Source organism: Siniperca chuatsi, linkage group LG6, assembly GCF_020085105.1.
Source record: "Siniperca chuatsi isolate FFG_IHB_CAS linkage group LG6, ASM2008510v1, whole genome shotgun sequence".
Lineage (NCBI taxonomy): Eukaryota > Metazoa > Chordata > Actinopteri > Centrarchiformes > Sinipercidae > Siniperca > Siniperca chuatsi.
The window spans coordinates 21636746-21653932 of record NC_058047.1 but is presented as its reverse complement, the minus strand read 5'-3'; the positions used below and the strand labels follow the sequence as shown (position 1 = coordinate 21653932).

Sequence of the window (17187 nt, the reverse complement as noted above, 5' to 3'; positions counted from 1 at the left end):
GCACATGTTGTACTTTCATAAAGATTCAGCCTCTGTCAGGATAGTGGTAGCTCTGAATAATCTAGACATTCTGACTAGTTTAGTTTGATTCAAGAAAGTGTCACAAAACACAAACCTCATAAACCTCAACCCACAGCAGTCTAGTTAGCTTTGAGAGCTACAAAAGGTGGATTTTGTTACCTTTTGACAGAGCCAGGCTTGCTGTTTCCCTGTTTCCAGTCTTTATGCTAAGCTAAGCTAACATCTGGTGGCTCCAGTACAGATATGACAGTTGTTTTAATCTTCTCATCTAACTCTCACTAAGAAAGCAAATAAGCATATTTCCCAAAACTATTGCTTTACTAAATGCTTACAACTTGTTTAAGGGTGGAATGTCTTGCTGACATGTATCAGCAAACATTATGTACTTCTAGTAAGATCATTTTTAAAAAAACTGACTTTTAAGTGACTTGTATGATTTTATATCTCCTGGACAATATTATATTATTTTATCTCCTGGCAATCAGCAATGCATGCTGCCACCCCCACCATTGTCTCATTTTTCTACAAACATATGTCATCAGTATAAGTTAAAGGAGGGTTTAATCACATACAAAATTCTACACATACAGGCTTTAAATTAACTTTACACAAATAACCACTCCAACAAAACCAGATAACAGATCCAAACAAAGGTTTCCTTTAATGATTTGTCTCGTAAAGAATATAATACAATGACAGGACTGGAATTCATAAGAACATACATCAATAAATATGGATAAATAGTTGTGGACTAGATTCAAACAGCCGTAGACGCAGTCAGTTGCAGTTATATTGTATTTGTGCTCACAGTCGACATGAACACACAGCTAGCTGCAAACTGAAGTGCTGTACAGGGAACAGAGACAAAGAAGTGATTTTTGTCTGTATGGTAAAGTACCACCTCGCTTCTGGCTCTCCTGCAGAGTGTGTGTTGACCGGAGAGTCTCTATTTTTCTGATGCAGCAGTTTAACACAGCAGTATGTGTGAGCAGAAGGCAGAAATTGAAAGGGGGAGATTGGTTTTGGATCTACTGAGGCTGTATGAAAATGGTCCAGAGAGGCTAAGCAACAAACACACCCAGAGTTTAAATGGATTTTGAAATAAGGAAAAGAAAAAAGTATTTACATCATAGAGGAGAAGGAGTGTGTTTGGTGTGTTTGAGTGTTGGTTTCTGCTCTGTGTTGTGTTTGTCTCTTTCATGTCTCATTCTCTCACTGTAATGTCTTTCCATCCATCCATCCATCCATCCATCCATCCATCCATCCATCCATCCATCCATCCATCCATCCATCCATCCATCCATCCCAACAGAATACAGCTGTTTTCTCAACAATGATAAATGGCCTCAACTCAATATCAGACAGAGATGCAATGTCAGACTACCGAGTGTACCTGTACATTAGATACTGAACAGTGAAGAAGTGAAGCAGCAGTCCACAGGATGAAAAGAGTTTTGAAAAGTCTGATGAGATGGAGATCAGAATAAGAGAAGATAATGATGCAAATTATGCAGAAACAGCATTTGAGCAGAACCAATTACATGGGAGAGTACACAAGTTTGCTTATTCACACAGAGAAGCGTAGTGAGCTATGACAGTCTGTTTCCTGTCATTTAGAAAACATCCAGTGGTCAGTCGACGCTATTGTAGGCTACCATCAATGCCATCGACAGACTTAATAGGAACCCAAGACAGACAGCCTAATCATGAAATCAATAGTCTGTCTGTGTGCAACTGAGGACAACAGCCTCTACCACTCTCATCAGCGTTGTCATTGCTGACGAGTGCTGCGTTTAAATGCAGTTGTTACAGTACAAGTAGATTCTCAGTTTTCTTTCACACTGTTATGCAAATAGGCCCACACAATAAATCTTTGCAATAATTACAGAACAGGCAAAGTGAGGTGTTAGAACAAATTAATCTAGTGTTTTTTTATCATCATGAGCAGTTATTGCACCACTCATTTATCGATTCAGAATTGACCATTTCCTCATCCTAACTAGGTACAGCAGGCCTGTCAAGCTTTGCATTTCATCACATGTTGAAGCCGTGCTGTTAGAGTATGGGCTAACATTAGTGACTCTGTCCTGCTCTTATTGGATTTGGGAAAGTTTATGTTTCAGCAACCCTAGCGTTACATTCGCCAAACACATCCCTCATCCTAAAAGCCATTTCTATTGTAATGTTTAAAAGTGAAACATACTATTTAAAAATGTCAACAATAAAGCATAAATCTAATTCTGTATTGCTTGTCCAAGTATGTAAGCTAAGCAGCCAAACAGAGTCATGTCAGAGTGAAATAAGAGTCTAAGCTTACATTTTTCCTCATCAAACTTAATAATGCTAGGGCTAAGAGCAATGCAGTTTGTTTATCTCTATGTCTTCTACATGGATCATCAACTGGTGAGGATGCAAATTCTTTGCCTGGGACATGTAGCTTTAGCCTCAGTCTTTTAGTAGGATATCATGTATCATGTGTCAAGCACATATTTAAGACCCTTTAACATGGATCTTGTTTTTAAAACGAGTCAGCTGGAAACTTTAAAAAGTCCCCTGGAAACGGCGTTTCTAATCAATTCATGGAGCTAAATGTTAGCTTAATTATCTAGCTAGCTACAGCTGTTGAAATCGTCTAGCCACAGTTATAATTTCAGACACAGAAATCTACAGTGGCTGTCAGGACTTAGCAAACGGTCAATTGCTACTCTTGTTTTTAAATATTACATGCCTATCTTATGATGCCTGTATTAATTTATATGCCTTGAAGGAACTTGTTTTTAACTTTGAGGAGGTCTAATTTCCTTTTTTTTTGTTGTTCTATTATAATTTCATGCTTGGATATTAGGTAAGAGTTCTACAATCCCCTTTCGAGTTTTTTTCTCTCACATTGACAATTTTTATTTGTTGTGCCTGGTTGTGTTGTGTTGTGTGAAAAGATCATTATTCTGGTGTTTCTGAATGCTGCTGCAACCACCGGCTGTCGGCTCTGAGACCCAAGCGCACCCAAAGTCAATTTCCTCTGACTTGTTTGTATCCCTTCTGTCCCACTGATTCAGCTACACACACACACACACACTTCCTCACAACATATACAACAAATTTGACTAAGTTGTGCTCCCGCCGTTACAGTTTAGACAGAGTGCAATCAGACAGTTACAGCTACAAACACACAGAGATGTAGTCGCACTCCCCACAATCCCACTCTCATCTCATCTCTGCTGAACTCAGAAGACGTCAACTGTGAGCTGTGAGTGAATGACTCGGTCACAATTAGGATAGGTAGCTGAGCCTGACAAGAGGCCTGCTGGCTGTTAAGACGTTCAACGGTTTGCCTGCTGCTCTTCCCTCAGGCGTGGTGCTTGTTGCAGAGCCAAGATACAGCTGGCAGCAGCCCCTGTTAAGTCGCTCATCTTCATAATTAAGACTCACAATTATAGGGCTTCTTCTCTGTCTATCTGCCTGCCCTCAGGGCTTCCTCTAGAAAGACCAACGAGGGGAGGAGAGAGAGGTGTGAGCCGAGGAGATGAAAAGGGGGAGTCTAAAGCGAAGAGAGACAGACACATCTGAGAGCGAGGGTCAATGTGTTTGAAATTTGAAGAGGAAAAGTGTGAAGAAGAATGTGTGTGTTTTTGCATGAATTCAATACTAAAAGCGATATTTTCGGGAGTGTCGGAGAGATGATGTGAGAAAGCACCTCCACCTTCAAAAAAACACAGACCAAAAACTTACCATTCCCAGAGGATGTGCCAAAAACAAGCTGTCCCCTTACAGACACAACACACACAAACACACACAGCCCAGGGGGTGGCCATCACCATCACAAACACATCTTTTATGTGGTGTCTATTACATTTTGAAGAAGTCTGCTCAAACTTCTCAAACTTTAATGAAAAACAGAACAGAACATTATTAGTGGAAAATCCATTCATACCAAGTCATTAAGGATAGAAGTTTAACATCAATCTGTGGTATTTTGGTAGTTGGCCTAATAATCTCTGCAGAGGCGAAGAAAAAGTAGACAGCAGACTACACATCAGTCCAACAGGTGATCTGTTTCTAACCTCAACAAACACTGATTCATTAGTATGTAATTTAACCTACTAGTAGTCTTAATTAATTCAATTTTGTCCAAACTTGTCTCCTCGTGCTCTCTGTTTTCACATAATTTTTTAGAAAGTTTTCTAAATCTCTTCTGTCACACAGCTGAATCTTTACACAACTGTAATTACACTGTCTCTGGGCATCAACTCTGATCTGAATTACTGTGAGAGAGGCTTCTGTCTGCCCTTTCATTCATCTACCGGTGCTCAATCCATTTTCCTGGACAGATAGAAAAAAAAGAGGGCCGTTGCAGCCTGACATCTAAGAAACGACAGGGGTTTGACGGCTGTGACAGTTCTCTGGGCTTCCCGTCCGTCACCCTAAACCTTCCACTGGCTGTCCGTCAACCTTACCCTTCCCTTGTCATCACGGCTCTGTGGTTCTACAGATAATGCAACTTGTTAATTAAGCATGCAGTAGATTAATTAAACTGATACAGAGGTGTAGGTTCACTGTTCTTCTCCCTGTGAAGGAGTGTTGTCATTGCCAAGGTGAGAAGAGACAAACAAAGGCAGAGAATTAATTAGGATGGATTTTCTCACCTCATGTGACTTCATATAACCAGATCCTGCTTTAGTGTTCTTTTTGCAAGATGAGCAAAAGGCTGCTGAAAAACACTGAGTGTACTCTTTCACCAATGAAGAGCTGGTTAAACTGAGTTTAGGTGTGCACTACTTTTTTATTGTAAAAAACAGTGACAGTGAAAAGAATGTCCAGTGAGGAAGATAAAGTACTAAAGTCAGAGGTGGTGAAGGAAAAATCAGAACAAAATGGAGAAACATAAAGGATAAAAGCGCTGGAGTCAGTGTTTGGGACATAATCCCAGAAGCTCCAACCTCAAGTGCTGGCTTTAAAAAACACAAATTTAACCCGGCAGTAAAAGGGAAGGAAAAGAGAGCAAAGCGCTTGTTCTATCCGTCTCAATCCCCTCTTTAAAGCAGGACGCGCGGCAGGAGCGAGCACAGGTGTGAACAGCTGTGAGACTGTCTGCCCCAGAAATGGGAAGCCTTAATCTCTGCTGACCCTCTCTATCATCATCCGCTGGGACTTCAGCCACTGTCAACATCCTCAATCATAAACACACACACACACAGCCCACAAACACACGCACAGACACAGTGAGATGAGAGAGATCTCAACATCTCCGTCATCCTCATACCCTGTGTACACAGCTTTGATTCATGATCTAACAATCATCACTTCAATCGTCACATCAACACTTCTCTCTGCTAGTTTTCATGCCCGTTCTACATGTTAACAAGTCATTTAATCTAATATTTAAAGCTGCTCTAATCAATTTTGTTATTAACAATGGATCAAGCGACAATTTGTGATGTGAAAGGTGATGCTTGTACCGACAACCATCTTTGCTAATGGGAGAAGTCCGTCATTATTTGCAGAGACGAGAGAGGTCACGTGTCAGAAAAATTTAAACAAAGGTCATTTTTAGTGATTCAACAAAAGACCAATTCTTTCTATATACTAAAACAGGGATCCGCCTTATTCTGTCCTGTTTCAATATACTGACACTTTTCCTGGAAAAATACTGTCACAATGGTAAAATGCACTAAAAATGTTTTGAATGGCTGAATGTAAAATATCGAGACTTTTAATGACGTGTTTTTTGCAGTGTAGCCAAACTCTGTGCATAGACTTGTCATATCTTGTGCTTGCTGAGACATATGAGGGGGCTACTGGATCTAGATAGATAACCTGCTCAGTCTCCCTCTCTATGTCTCATGCCTGGCTGACAGCATCATTTCTCCTTATCAGACCAAACACGTTAAAAACTCCAAAATCAAGGAGAAACAGATGAGTGAGAGGAACTTCGCCCTGCTGCATCACCTCCATTAATTCACAGCACACATTCTCACAGCAACACAAATTAGGAGAAAAGGCAAAGCAAATGTGGGAATGTTGAGCAGAGTTGTGACAAACTGACATCAAAGGTTGAAATTAACTCTTGACAATGACTGGGGTGGATGTCTGACACAGCAAGAGCTGTTTGAGATTGTTCGACACTTAAATAAATGACTGATGTGTGATGCGATGTGATGAAACTGAATTGGGATGCAATGTGTTTTCCATTTTTCTCTGGGGGTTTAGCATCTGATCTAAAGTAACTGTCTTACACTGACAAGAAGATACAACGCTAACAATCAAATAATTCAATTACAACTGCCTCTGATTCAAAGTAAATCAATTAAATCTGTTTCAGAATAACTCGATTTAAGTCAAGCACAATGTCTTACAAAGAGCAAACCAAAAGCAGCAGAGTCAAGAAATAAACACTGAATATGTGTAAAAAATAATGCGTGTTCAAAAGACAAAGGCTCAAGTCACAACATGGATGTCTTCCTTGACTCGTCTGATTTTGATATGGCATTTTCAGCGATGTCGTCCCTATTTATAGTTTGTACTAAACCACTTCTCTCCGAAGAATGTTCGGTGTGGATCTCAAAGGTATTTTTTTTTTTTTTTCAAAAACAGGTCAGCGTAGCCCCATGTTTCAGGTCATCGTTGAGCTCGGAGGAGGAGTAACTGGGTCGAGTTAGAGGGTAGGTGAGAGACAGACAAGTTAAGACAAGAAAGTAAAACAGGAAGAGGAAAGCAAAAAGCGTACAAAGGGATTTTGTTGTTGTCCCGGTGACGCCTGGCAGCACTTTGACAGGCCTCAGAGTTGACTATGATACAAGCTGACTCGGAGAGCCAGGGGTGGAGCTAAGGGCAGGGCAGTGCGGTGCAGGGAGGGGGATTAGGCAGAGAGTTTTGGGCTGTAAGGTGTGAAGTAGTGTTTGGGGAAATGCGACGAGAGGAAGGGACGACAGGGAGACAGGCAAACTGCAGTTGGCAGCAGAGGAGAAAAGTAAAAGGGGTGTTTTTTTTTGGTTCAGAAGTGGGCGTGGTTGTGGCCCTGGCCCGGCCCTCCTCCGTGGTGACCTCCCTCTCTGTGGCCATGCCTCTTGTGCTTCCTGCGCTCCCTCCTGCCCTTGTGGTGGTGGCGCCGGTAACGGTGGGCTCGTCGGGCTAGTGGAGCAAACAAGCGGAAGAGGGAGACAGTGAAATAATAGAAAGGGCAGACGATTTATTAAAGAAGTAAGTCAGAGAAGATGAAAATCAAGAGCAGAAAACTGATGTAAGAGGGAGATGAATCACCCTCATAAGAAGCATTCAGACAGACAGTCGAAGGGAGGTGAAACCAGGTAAGAGGCGAGGGGAAGGGGATCAAAAAGCAGGAAGGTCAAAACCACATGTTCTCTGTAGAAGGTTTAGCTGGGGGAATCTGTTTTATCTCCTATTCAGTATACTGGGAGCCTTTAGCAAGAGCATGCTGAGCTAGCCACCCACTCACAGCCTCAGTGTAAGCATGTTCCTGGGGTGTACTGCCAAATTAGGTTGCTCCGTCCCTTTCTGGATTTTGCCAGCAAAGGAATGTCGTCTGCATTGAATGATAACGACACTATAACTCTGGGCAATAAAAACAACTCTGTCCAAAGATAAAGAGTCGTAAGAAAAATAATTCTTATCACTTCCAACAGAAGCTACATTATTTCAGTATTTTATCATTACTGTCACATTGTGAGCTGAGTCAAATGAAATACAAGGCGCAGTTTGTTGAATATTTATATATATCAACCCTTTGTATCTCCTCTGAAGAAGCAAGAAATTATGCTGAAAAGCTATGACAGTTATTCTGTCATAGCGGGAGTGAGTCCTTTAAAATCATTTTAGGAAAAATATAGTTTATTTTAAGGATCAAAGGAGATAAAGTGTATCAAAGTTGCATAATAAAAGACTGTTATCACAGATTTTGCTGTAAAATAAGAGGTAGCTTCAACCATGAATGACACTACAATGTCATCATTTCACTCCATCTAAAATGCCCTCGATGGGCAGATATGAGAATATTTGCCCCACTTGCAAGTGTTTCATTCTTTATGCACAAAAGCTCTTGTATGATATGGAGTATAAAAGTCATATTTCACTTTGGTTGAACATTTTTAGGTTTTACACACATCTTTTGTATTTAATGAACAGTCAGCCGGTAGCAAAAATTTGTTTTGGAAAGTTAAAAAAAAAAAAAAATTCCACCTCAAGCATAAAGCACTTCAAAGGAGACCCTACCACTTCTAAGTAAGCCCAGGGGATTTTAACTCAGTCTACAACCACTGTAATCTTTTTGCTTGCAATTATTAATAATGAGAGCAGGGATGGCAAGCCTGAATGCGTATGGTGACAGCAGCTCCCGAGGGCAGCTAATGTAGGAGGTTCGTCCTATGGAGTTGTGCATGCTAAAAATAAGAAAATGTTAATGTGAAAATGACCTAACAAATGTAAATACTGCTTTAAGACTTGCTGTCTGCCATCCCGCTCTGTAAGAATTCTGTTGTGTAAAACTCACATTTTATGCAGATGATTTTAGGCCGGTCCCACTTGCCGTTGGCACGACACTTAGCAGTGGGCACATGGCGCTGCAGGAAGCCATCGGCACACTGGTAGCGCACTACAGAGTGGATGTCATAGTGGGAACGCTTCCGACCAATCAGGAATGCATTATCCACAGTGGGTGGGGCTCCGCAAAGCACTGTAGGGGCAAGGAAAGAGACAGCACAAGACAGAATATTAATCAGATCACCCACTACTGTTTATTTACATATTTTCATATCTGATAATTATATATTTAATAAAGGAGATTCATGCAGGATAATGACTTTTACCTGGATTCACCTTATCAGTATGCTTGAACACTTAAATGTCCCTAATTGTTTCTACATTCAGTGTGTAGTCTGACTTGTGACTTTAAGGTATACACATCTCTTAGAAAACCAGTCACAGCACAAACATCAAAATGTGGATTTAGAGTCTGCAGGACAGCGTGTCTGTCCAAGTCTGTAAGTGAGTGGGCGGCTGTCAAAGTAACACAGCGTTTTAGACACATAAAGAGTTGGGGCAGAATCAGAAAAATGTTTACAAAAGCTGAGATGGAGAGAAGACTGACACTCTGGTTAGAGACTGACAGGATGGACAAGCCTCAGGGAGGCACTCAAACAAGATTTTTTAACTCTCCTGTCAGGAGAGGCAGCTGGTGAGTGTGTAGTAACTCTGGGAGTCCCTAGATGGCAGTCCTGCAGCTGAAGCCCCATCTCCTCCTGCCTTTTAACAGTTTAGTCACCACCTTGAATTGCCATTTCATCCATGATAATCTTTGATTTAAAATGAGCTAGGACAGTATAGCTGTTATTAGTCATTACAGTGTACGGCTGCTGAACCCATTATCAAATAGTCAGAGGTGGAAGAAGCTCTATTGCTAGTTCAATGCGCTGAAGAGATTTTTTCATTAGTCTCTGTTGTGCAATGACAAATGCTGAAACTGAGTGAGTTTTCACACAAAGACACAGGAATCTGCTGCCATAGTGGGAGGGAACTCAAGAGTAAGCTCAAAATAAGCTTCTTTATAGTTTGGATTTGACTGATGTGTTTGTTTGATGAGCATCCCCATCTTTTCTTCCTTGTCAAAAGTCTGTCCATCTTGTACTTTATGTCGTTCTGCTTTTTAAATTAATTATGCTCTTGATAGCCGTGCTAGCATCAAAGCACTCTTGTTTTTTTATCATTCCAAAATGATTTGAATCATGTGAATTCTGTATGAGATATAAAACAAATACAAATACACAACTATCACAAGTATTCACATTGATTAGCACACCCAACTATCCACAAAATGTGTATCGTCTTGATTTTAATAGTTATGACGTCCAAATGAAATTCACATTCTTTCTTAACATACAGTCAGTGTATGCTATGATCAGGATCACACAGTAACACCATGCCCAACTAATGCCAATGGACCAGATCAGTCCTGACCTGTACACCAACCCGACTCCACCCCTCAACTAAGTCCTAGCTTGAGCTCCTTTCAGAGAGAAATCTAAGAGCTACCATTGATTCCACCCTTGAATGTGATTTACACACGTTAGTGCTAAAAGTGGTCATGAGAGGACTTAATCAGCAATCAGAAAATGTTTACAATGCCTCTCAATTCCCTTGTCCTTGTCCTAATACCTCTTAAATTCTTAATAAGGGAAAGCAATGTCATTAACTCTGATGAAAGGTTTAATGCAACATTTACAGTTTAATGTGTTGTGGAAAGAGGGGGCAAAAAGCACTTTCCTCCTCACTTGAGACGATCACTGACTCAATACAAGTGGAAGGCTAAAAGGCACTTTTCAATTAGCCCTCACCTATGTTCACTGTTGAAGGATTTCTCACAGTGGGGGCAAGCAAAGTCACAATGTATTGAAGTAGGGATAAAAGAAAATGTCACTAAACTCAGAAAAAGCATATGGAGAAGTGATTTTATGGGAGACACTTTAAGTCAGAAAAGGCCTTTTGTAGAATAAAGCCTGAAGGACACACAGGGCTGCTGCGGAGAGAGGAATTAGGTTTCTTAGAAAAAGACCATAAAAATGTACTTTTAAAATACTCCAAAACTTTTAAGCAGTGACTTAAATCATTAAAATACAAGTGTGGATTTTTGGTAAACCACTGATTGTTACCTAAAGACTAAACATTTAGCCAATACTGGCATCTCTGTGTGTGTCTGATAGCAGATGAGTCACACAGATATAAAGCAAATCATTTTGCTTACATGATCAGATTGGCTTATATATCTAATAATATCCCTCCTGCTGTGGGTTGCTTTCTGTGTCCGGACAGATTTAGAGTTCCCAATACTCTCAAGGTGGCTATAGTTAAAGCTGCACTAATCAATATTTGTATATATTATAATAATGGATCAAGTGATTATGTGTAATGTGAAAGGTGTCGCTCGTTATACATGATAATTATACATTAATTATCACTCGACTCTGCAGTTCCCCTTAGCCCTATGGAGCATTTAAGCGTCTTTCAGTTCATTGTTTTGGTTTTGCGGCCTGCAACTTTATTGTTTTGGTTCACTCTCACGCCGCTCTCATCAGCGTTCCAGAAACAGCAGGCAGTTGTTTTCAGTATAAAAGCTCTGAAACAGCTCTGAAACACACTGTAGCTACCTCGGCACCAAATAGCCGACAAAGTTAGCGATAAGCTGGTGAACAAAGTGGAGCACTGAGCAGCTAAAGAGAAAAAGTGGAAAAAGGAGGACAGGAGAGGAGTTTTCTTAGCATAGTATGTATCCTTACTGACATTCAAAATCTAGAATAAAGAATGGAGGAAGTTACTCCTGCATGCAGGTTACATGCAGTGTGTGTGCTTTAGCTGTATACTTGAAAACAGCATGAGGTATTTTCTGTCACTGTGTGCGTGTGTCTGTGTGGCAGGGGGTAGTCAGTGTGAGTTAGCGGCATGGGGAGAGAGGCAGACAGTTAGATGCTGGTTCCTCTCAGTGCTCCTCCATGGCCTCAAAGCATCCGCACACCTACTGCCAATCCTGTTAGAATGAATCAGAGAGACATCAAAGTGTGTGTGCATTCTCACAGAAACACTACTGGGAGTGAGTCTCACATGGAAACAGTAGACGTGGACAAATTCAGTCCTGTTTATTAAATAAGAAACTGCAGGTTGTTTGTGTGAATGTTTGCTGAGGTGCCACTGACAGCCCAATCCACCTGAGACACAATGGTTTTGTTTTAAAGTACTTTATACCACATCAAGTATCATCGAAAATAAAAGCCATTAGGCAATGAATAAAGATAAAGACAAAAGTAAGATGTACAGTAGGATTTCTTCAAACTTTATTTGAATCAGAGCAAACCAACAGGGCTTTTTCACAGCAAACATTTTAAATTGTAATAGCAAGAAAAGCACAGGTGTAACCAGCAGCATTAACAATGGTTCAGTTCCAATTAAGTGTGTCAGTAAGCCATGCCACTGAGCCAGCATGCACAATAATAGGACTCTGTAACTGACACATCTACATCGACTGCAGCCATCGTTAAAAGAATAGTTTTGTGAAATACCACTAATCAGTGCCGGCTCTAGCCATTTCGGTGCCTTAGGTGAGATTACCCCACCTGTACTGCCACATCACCACGGAGAAAAGTTACAACATAACTAAGTAACAACTAAATAGTTACACATGCCCCTAGGGTGTGTGTAAATCGTAAAATGTTACAGAATTATACTCACTAATGGTAAAACAGTAGTTTTTCTGCCACACAGCATCATTTTTTTATTTATTAAATGCATGCCATTTTGCAACACAGTAATCCATTAGAGACCTAATTTATTGATATGATATTTCAATATCGATCTAGCTTACTATGATGTGCTACGATGCCAAGTGGCTCATGCTAGCCAGAAATCAAATGCGCACAGTAACCATGACGATTTAACTCTATCTTTGATCGTTGATTGGCCACTGGCCTTAGTTATAACTTTACGTCCAAACTAGTTAGGTTATACCCCAAGTAACTGTGGGGCAATCAATTTTAGTAGCTGATTTAGTTACAAACTAACTCATTGTTACACATTCGGTTACACTCCGGGCTGTTTTTCGCCAAGAAATGGTAACAGCACGCAACTCTGTAAAATCACTTGTCACAATTGTCATTTACATATCATATAGAATAAACAAGACATAACATGTTAATTAGTGAGCTTTAGAGGTGCTGCTAGGTGGATTTTTGAACTTTGGACAGAGCGATGCTGGCTGTTTCCCCCTGCTTTCAATCTTTATGCTAAGCTAAGCTACTCTTTCCTGGCTACAGCTCTGTACTTAACGCATATAAATGAGAATGGTATCACTCTCATCTAACGCTAGGCAAGAAAGCAAATAAGCGAATTTCCCAAAATGTCTAACTGTTATTAGTTGCATCTGTGTTTGGCAAGTTAGAGAATTTCCTCCTATGCAATGATTCAAAATTTCTACAGAAAATTTTTGCTAAAAGATTTATGTCTAATGCGCCGGTGAGCAGTTTAGTGCAGTGAGAGAGCAGCTCCTTGGAGGTCTAGTGGGTCATGGACTTCTGCTCTGTCCCTGCACACACCTCCCTGTGGAGGATGTAACTATCTGTAGCAGCAATGTCTACAAAATGATACGACAGGGTCCTGTCGGGAGGTCTGTGGCTGCTCAGGTGGGGTTGATAAAAAGGACCTTCATCTCCTCCTTCCTTTCCATCCTGTCTGTAACTGGACAGATTAATCTTCAGCACTAAACACAAATCAACATAAGGATTTTTATTATATTGGAAGTGCATGTATATATAAGCGTTCTGCACAGGGGGAGTGTGTGTACTTTTTCAGCTCAAACACACATATACCCTCCTTCCCCTGTGGCTTTCTCACACTCAGGTGAACCTGTCTTTCCCCCCAGTCCCTCCTGAACAAAAATGTCAAGTGCTTGAGGGGATTTTGCAATACACTAGCTAAAACTGACACAGCTCCATGTGCAGACATACAACTGCAAACATGCACAGTAACTGGGTGGGTAATTCATATAGACATAAAAAAATTATACTACTTACTTTCAAAATACGTTTCAGCAATGACAGATTTACCCCACACAATGTGTATCCAACAATGATTACATTACACACCAATGGACACATCAACTGCCAAAGGCACTGACAACAGCCTATCATTTCCCAAAGCACTCTGAGTATGTCATGCAAAATTTGATTTCCTGCCTCTGTACATAATAACCCATCAAAATAATGGAATAATTTCACAATACTTACATGTCCTGTGGTTGGTAAATTCCCTCTCATCCTCACTGGAAGAGCTTAGAGGCTATGTGACTCTCTCGTCGTTATAATCCAAATGTGAATGTAGCACTTGATCTGTGTTCCAATAAATACATTTTTTTCCCTTTATCCTTCCTTATACAATATTCATCCAGCAATCAAATACTGCTTTTGAATGTTGAAACGCCTGCTACAAAATGTATCGCTCATCGATATAAAAGGGCAAAATCACAGTATTTAGGTGGCTAGATAGCGCAAAGTAAAGATTTCTGGCAATTTTGGAAAAATATGTAAGAAATCAGAGGCGGGGCCGAATCAGCAGGTTTAACAAGGCTCAATATACGTATGTGTGATGTATGATTGGAGGCTTGTGTGAGTGGATTGTACAAATCATATGTGTGATGATCGTCTCATCAGATGGCAGTCAGTTATATGAAAAAATCTGCATGACACTGGCCCTTGGGCGACTGATTAAGGTGTCCGATAGGCTCACATGGTGCTGTTATCGCCTAATCAGGCCCAAGGGCTGCTGATGAGCAGACAAACAGATCACATTGAGTTGTTAGCATTAGAAATCAGACGGAGAATACTCAGCATGGAGCTGACAAACTCCACTGATAAGACAAGACATTACATTTGGTTACTCAGAGTGAAAAAGAGGCTGACGGGGGTGGGGGTGGGGGTGAAAAGATGCTGGTGATTATAACTGACTGATTAAGGTCAGAGGTGGGCTGGATGCTGGGGACTTGTGACAGCGCGCATCAGAGGTGGTGCAACACCTTGCTTGTGAAGGAAATACCTTTCCTTGCATAGAATAGAGTTGGCTGTTTCAGGAGACGTGCTTGTTGCCTGAGGCTTTCGAAGCATGATCTCTACGCTCGAGGCCTCTGATGACAAACCATCTGTTAAAGCACAAATAATTTGCTTAAGTTATGACCATCAGTAAGGCCTTTAAGGCTTTTATGTACAGGCTCATCCAATATTCAGTGATGAAGAAGGACGATAAAAGAAGCTATTTCATTTTGTTCTACAAGAGAGTACAGGTTAAACACACCCAGTAGGGGCTGTCATCTCTCTACAGTCTGTAATAAAGGCTTAAAATACCCCGCAAAATAATTTAAACATACACATAAAGATTTAATTTAGCTGATTATTAGCTGATTAATACCCTCATTGACCATCAACATCTATGTCCAGATCAAGATGGCATTATTTGGATAATCCCACATTTATGAAAAGCCGTCAAGCAATTTTACACCTACTTACAGTACAGCAAAATATAGGAGTGTCCTTTAAGAGCAGCTCTCAAGTGATTGATCACGTGTATGCTCAGAGCAGGGATAACCAATCAGACACAAGGATTCGCCCCACATCTTCCGTTTTGTTCATTCTAAATAAATCCTCACATTTTCTGAGTGATGTTGCTCTACAGAAGCATGTACTGCAGTCATCTGTGATCTTTGATATATAGGTTTTATTCTTCACTTTGTGAGTAAGAGTAAAAGTGAAGGATTTTTACTTTTATCTTTCACTTACATCCAAAATGTCACTTTTAGCAGCTGATCTACTGCTAAAACAGAAAGCTTGTCCTATTCAAAGCTCCAGGAATACAGCCACCAGTGGCTTCTTGTGTCGCCACCTAGCTATTAATATGTCTGTCTTCTTGCCACTGGTCATGAGTCTGACCTGTATGCAAATGTGTGGTAAAAAATAAGCTCTAATAGGCTCTCAGAGGAGCATGTAGTGGCCTAACTCCAGCGCGAAGAAGGGGCAGCTGCAACAGGGGACATCAAGCGGAGATAGCGGAGTATATAGGAACTTAACCAACCAATAAGTTTGCTCACCTCGTTTTGCTGAGTTTAAATTTCCTGGACATAAAGCAGAAAGCACTTTCCGCCTCCAGACGTGCTTCACCTCACTAAAACAGAACATTTGGCAGAGCAAATGGAGCCATGATATGAGAAGTGCGCAGGGAACTTTTTAAAGTTGAGCCGGAGGAGAGATGAGAGATGGAAGGAGTGCTGGTGAGCAGTAATGAGTGTGGATCTGGAGTGCGCGGACTGAGTTTAGAGGTTCAGCGCTAATCTCTTCCGCTGCACAGAGACGTGTAAAATGTAAATTATGACATACCCAGGATGTTCAGAAGCCCCTGAAGGTACATGTGCTGCCACTCTCTGTGGTTTAACGGAACCAGGCTTCAACATTTGTGCTTTACATAAAAAAGTTTTAGGAATATTTTGTCACCTTTTCTCACTTTCTAGCTTATGACTCTCCTCATAGGATTCATGGCTAAAGAACTGAGAGCAGAGCGAGGTTGTTTCTCCTTTGCTCTTTTTGTCAGTCTCACTCTGTCTCCTTCTGTCCGATTCCTCAGTCTCACTCTTTAAATCCGATGTCTCTTCGCAGCCTCTTCCTCTTTTTCAGTGTTCCTCTTTTATATCCTCTCTACTCTCTGTCTCCTTACCCCTCTGTCAGTCATCTTAATCACCTGTTGAAGTTGCAGCATACTCTATGCCTCTCTCCTCTCCCTCCATCCACCTCGTTCTCACCTGTTCCCTTCTTGCAGACGTAGGGCAGATTGTAGTTGCAGGGCACGTCATTCCATTTGCCGTTCTCATGAGCAATCATAACTACGCAGTCTTCTCCTCCAGCAAAGAAGTTGTCTGGCTGGTTTTCACGCCAGTTCTCATATTGCTGCGCACACATACAAAAAAACAAAAGACAAACAAACCAGAGAAATCAATACTACTACTTTAAAACTCCAATTAAACATAATTTTCTTGAAATCAGACACAAACCATTGATCACACGGTTTACTTTTTTTCACAATACTCAATTCAGTGCAGAACATATTTGTTTTTCTTCCCTAATATTATGTTTTGTTTTCGCCTTTTGATATTGTGATGTTTTTTGTTTTATGCAAAAAAAGTGCAACCTGTGTTTTCTAACTTTCTAACTGCATGTTGAAGATATGGTGTCATTATCAGTAGATAAAGCTGTATTGCAAAAAAACAAAAAAACAAACAAAGTGAAAATAGTGAAACAGTGAAAATATTTGTTGGGATCACAATGGAAAACAAATTCATGGACTAAAATTTTATTAATAACAAACTGCTGTTTGGGATGCTTCCTGCTACGATACTGAGCACCTCCAAATGTATACAGTTTCTCTGGGGCCTTAAACTCCACTGGGACCGACAGCTGACTAAGAAACAAAACAGACACAGCTGCTTCCTCACCAGGTCCATCTTGTCAGTCCACTGAAAGTCGTCCTCCACTGTACGATCATTTAACCCGATCCAAGTGTTGTCATGGCTTAGACCTGAGAAGAGGTAACGCACAGAAAAAATTTGTGCAGACAAAGAAAACAGGCATGCACATA

The 17187-nt window shown here is 40.7% G+C and overlaps 1 protein-coding gene across 3 annotated transcripts in view; it reads right to left on the bottom strand.

Moving 5' to 3' along the window:
• Positions 1-656: 656 nt before the first annotated feature.
• The window catches only part of ncanb (neurocan b), a 139855-nt gene continuing 123324 nt past the window's right edge, over positions 657-17187 (bottom strand). For all 3 annotated transcript variants that reach the window (XM_044200057.1, XM_044200056.1, XM_044200059.1), the window contains exons 13-16: positions 17045-17127; positions 16355-16499; positions 8525-8707; positions 657-7149 (exon numbers count right to left, since the gene is read on the bottom strand). In XM_044200057.1, the coding sequence (XP_044055992.1) occupies positions 7013-7149; positions 8525-8707; positions 16355-16499; positions 17045-17127 (548 nt within the window). In that variant the 3' untranslated portion in view covers positions 657-7012. The remainder of the gene's footprint in view (positions 7150-8524; positions 8708-16354; positions 16500-17044; positions 17128-17187) is intronic.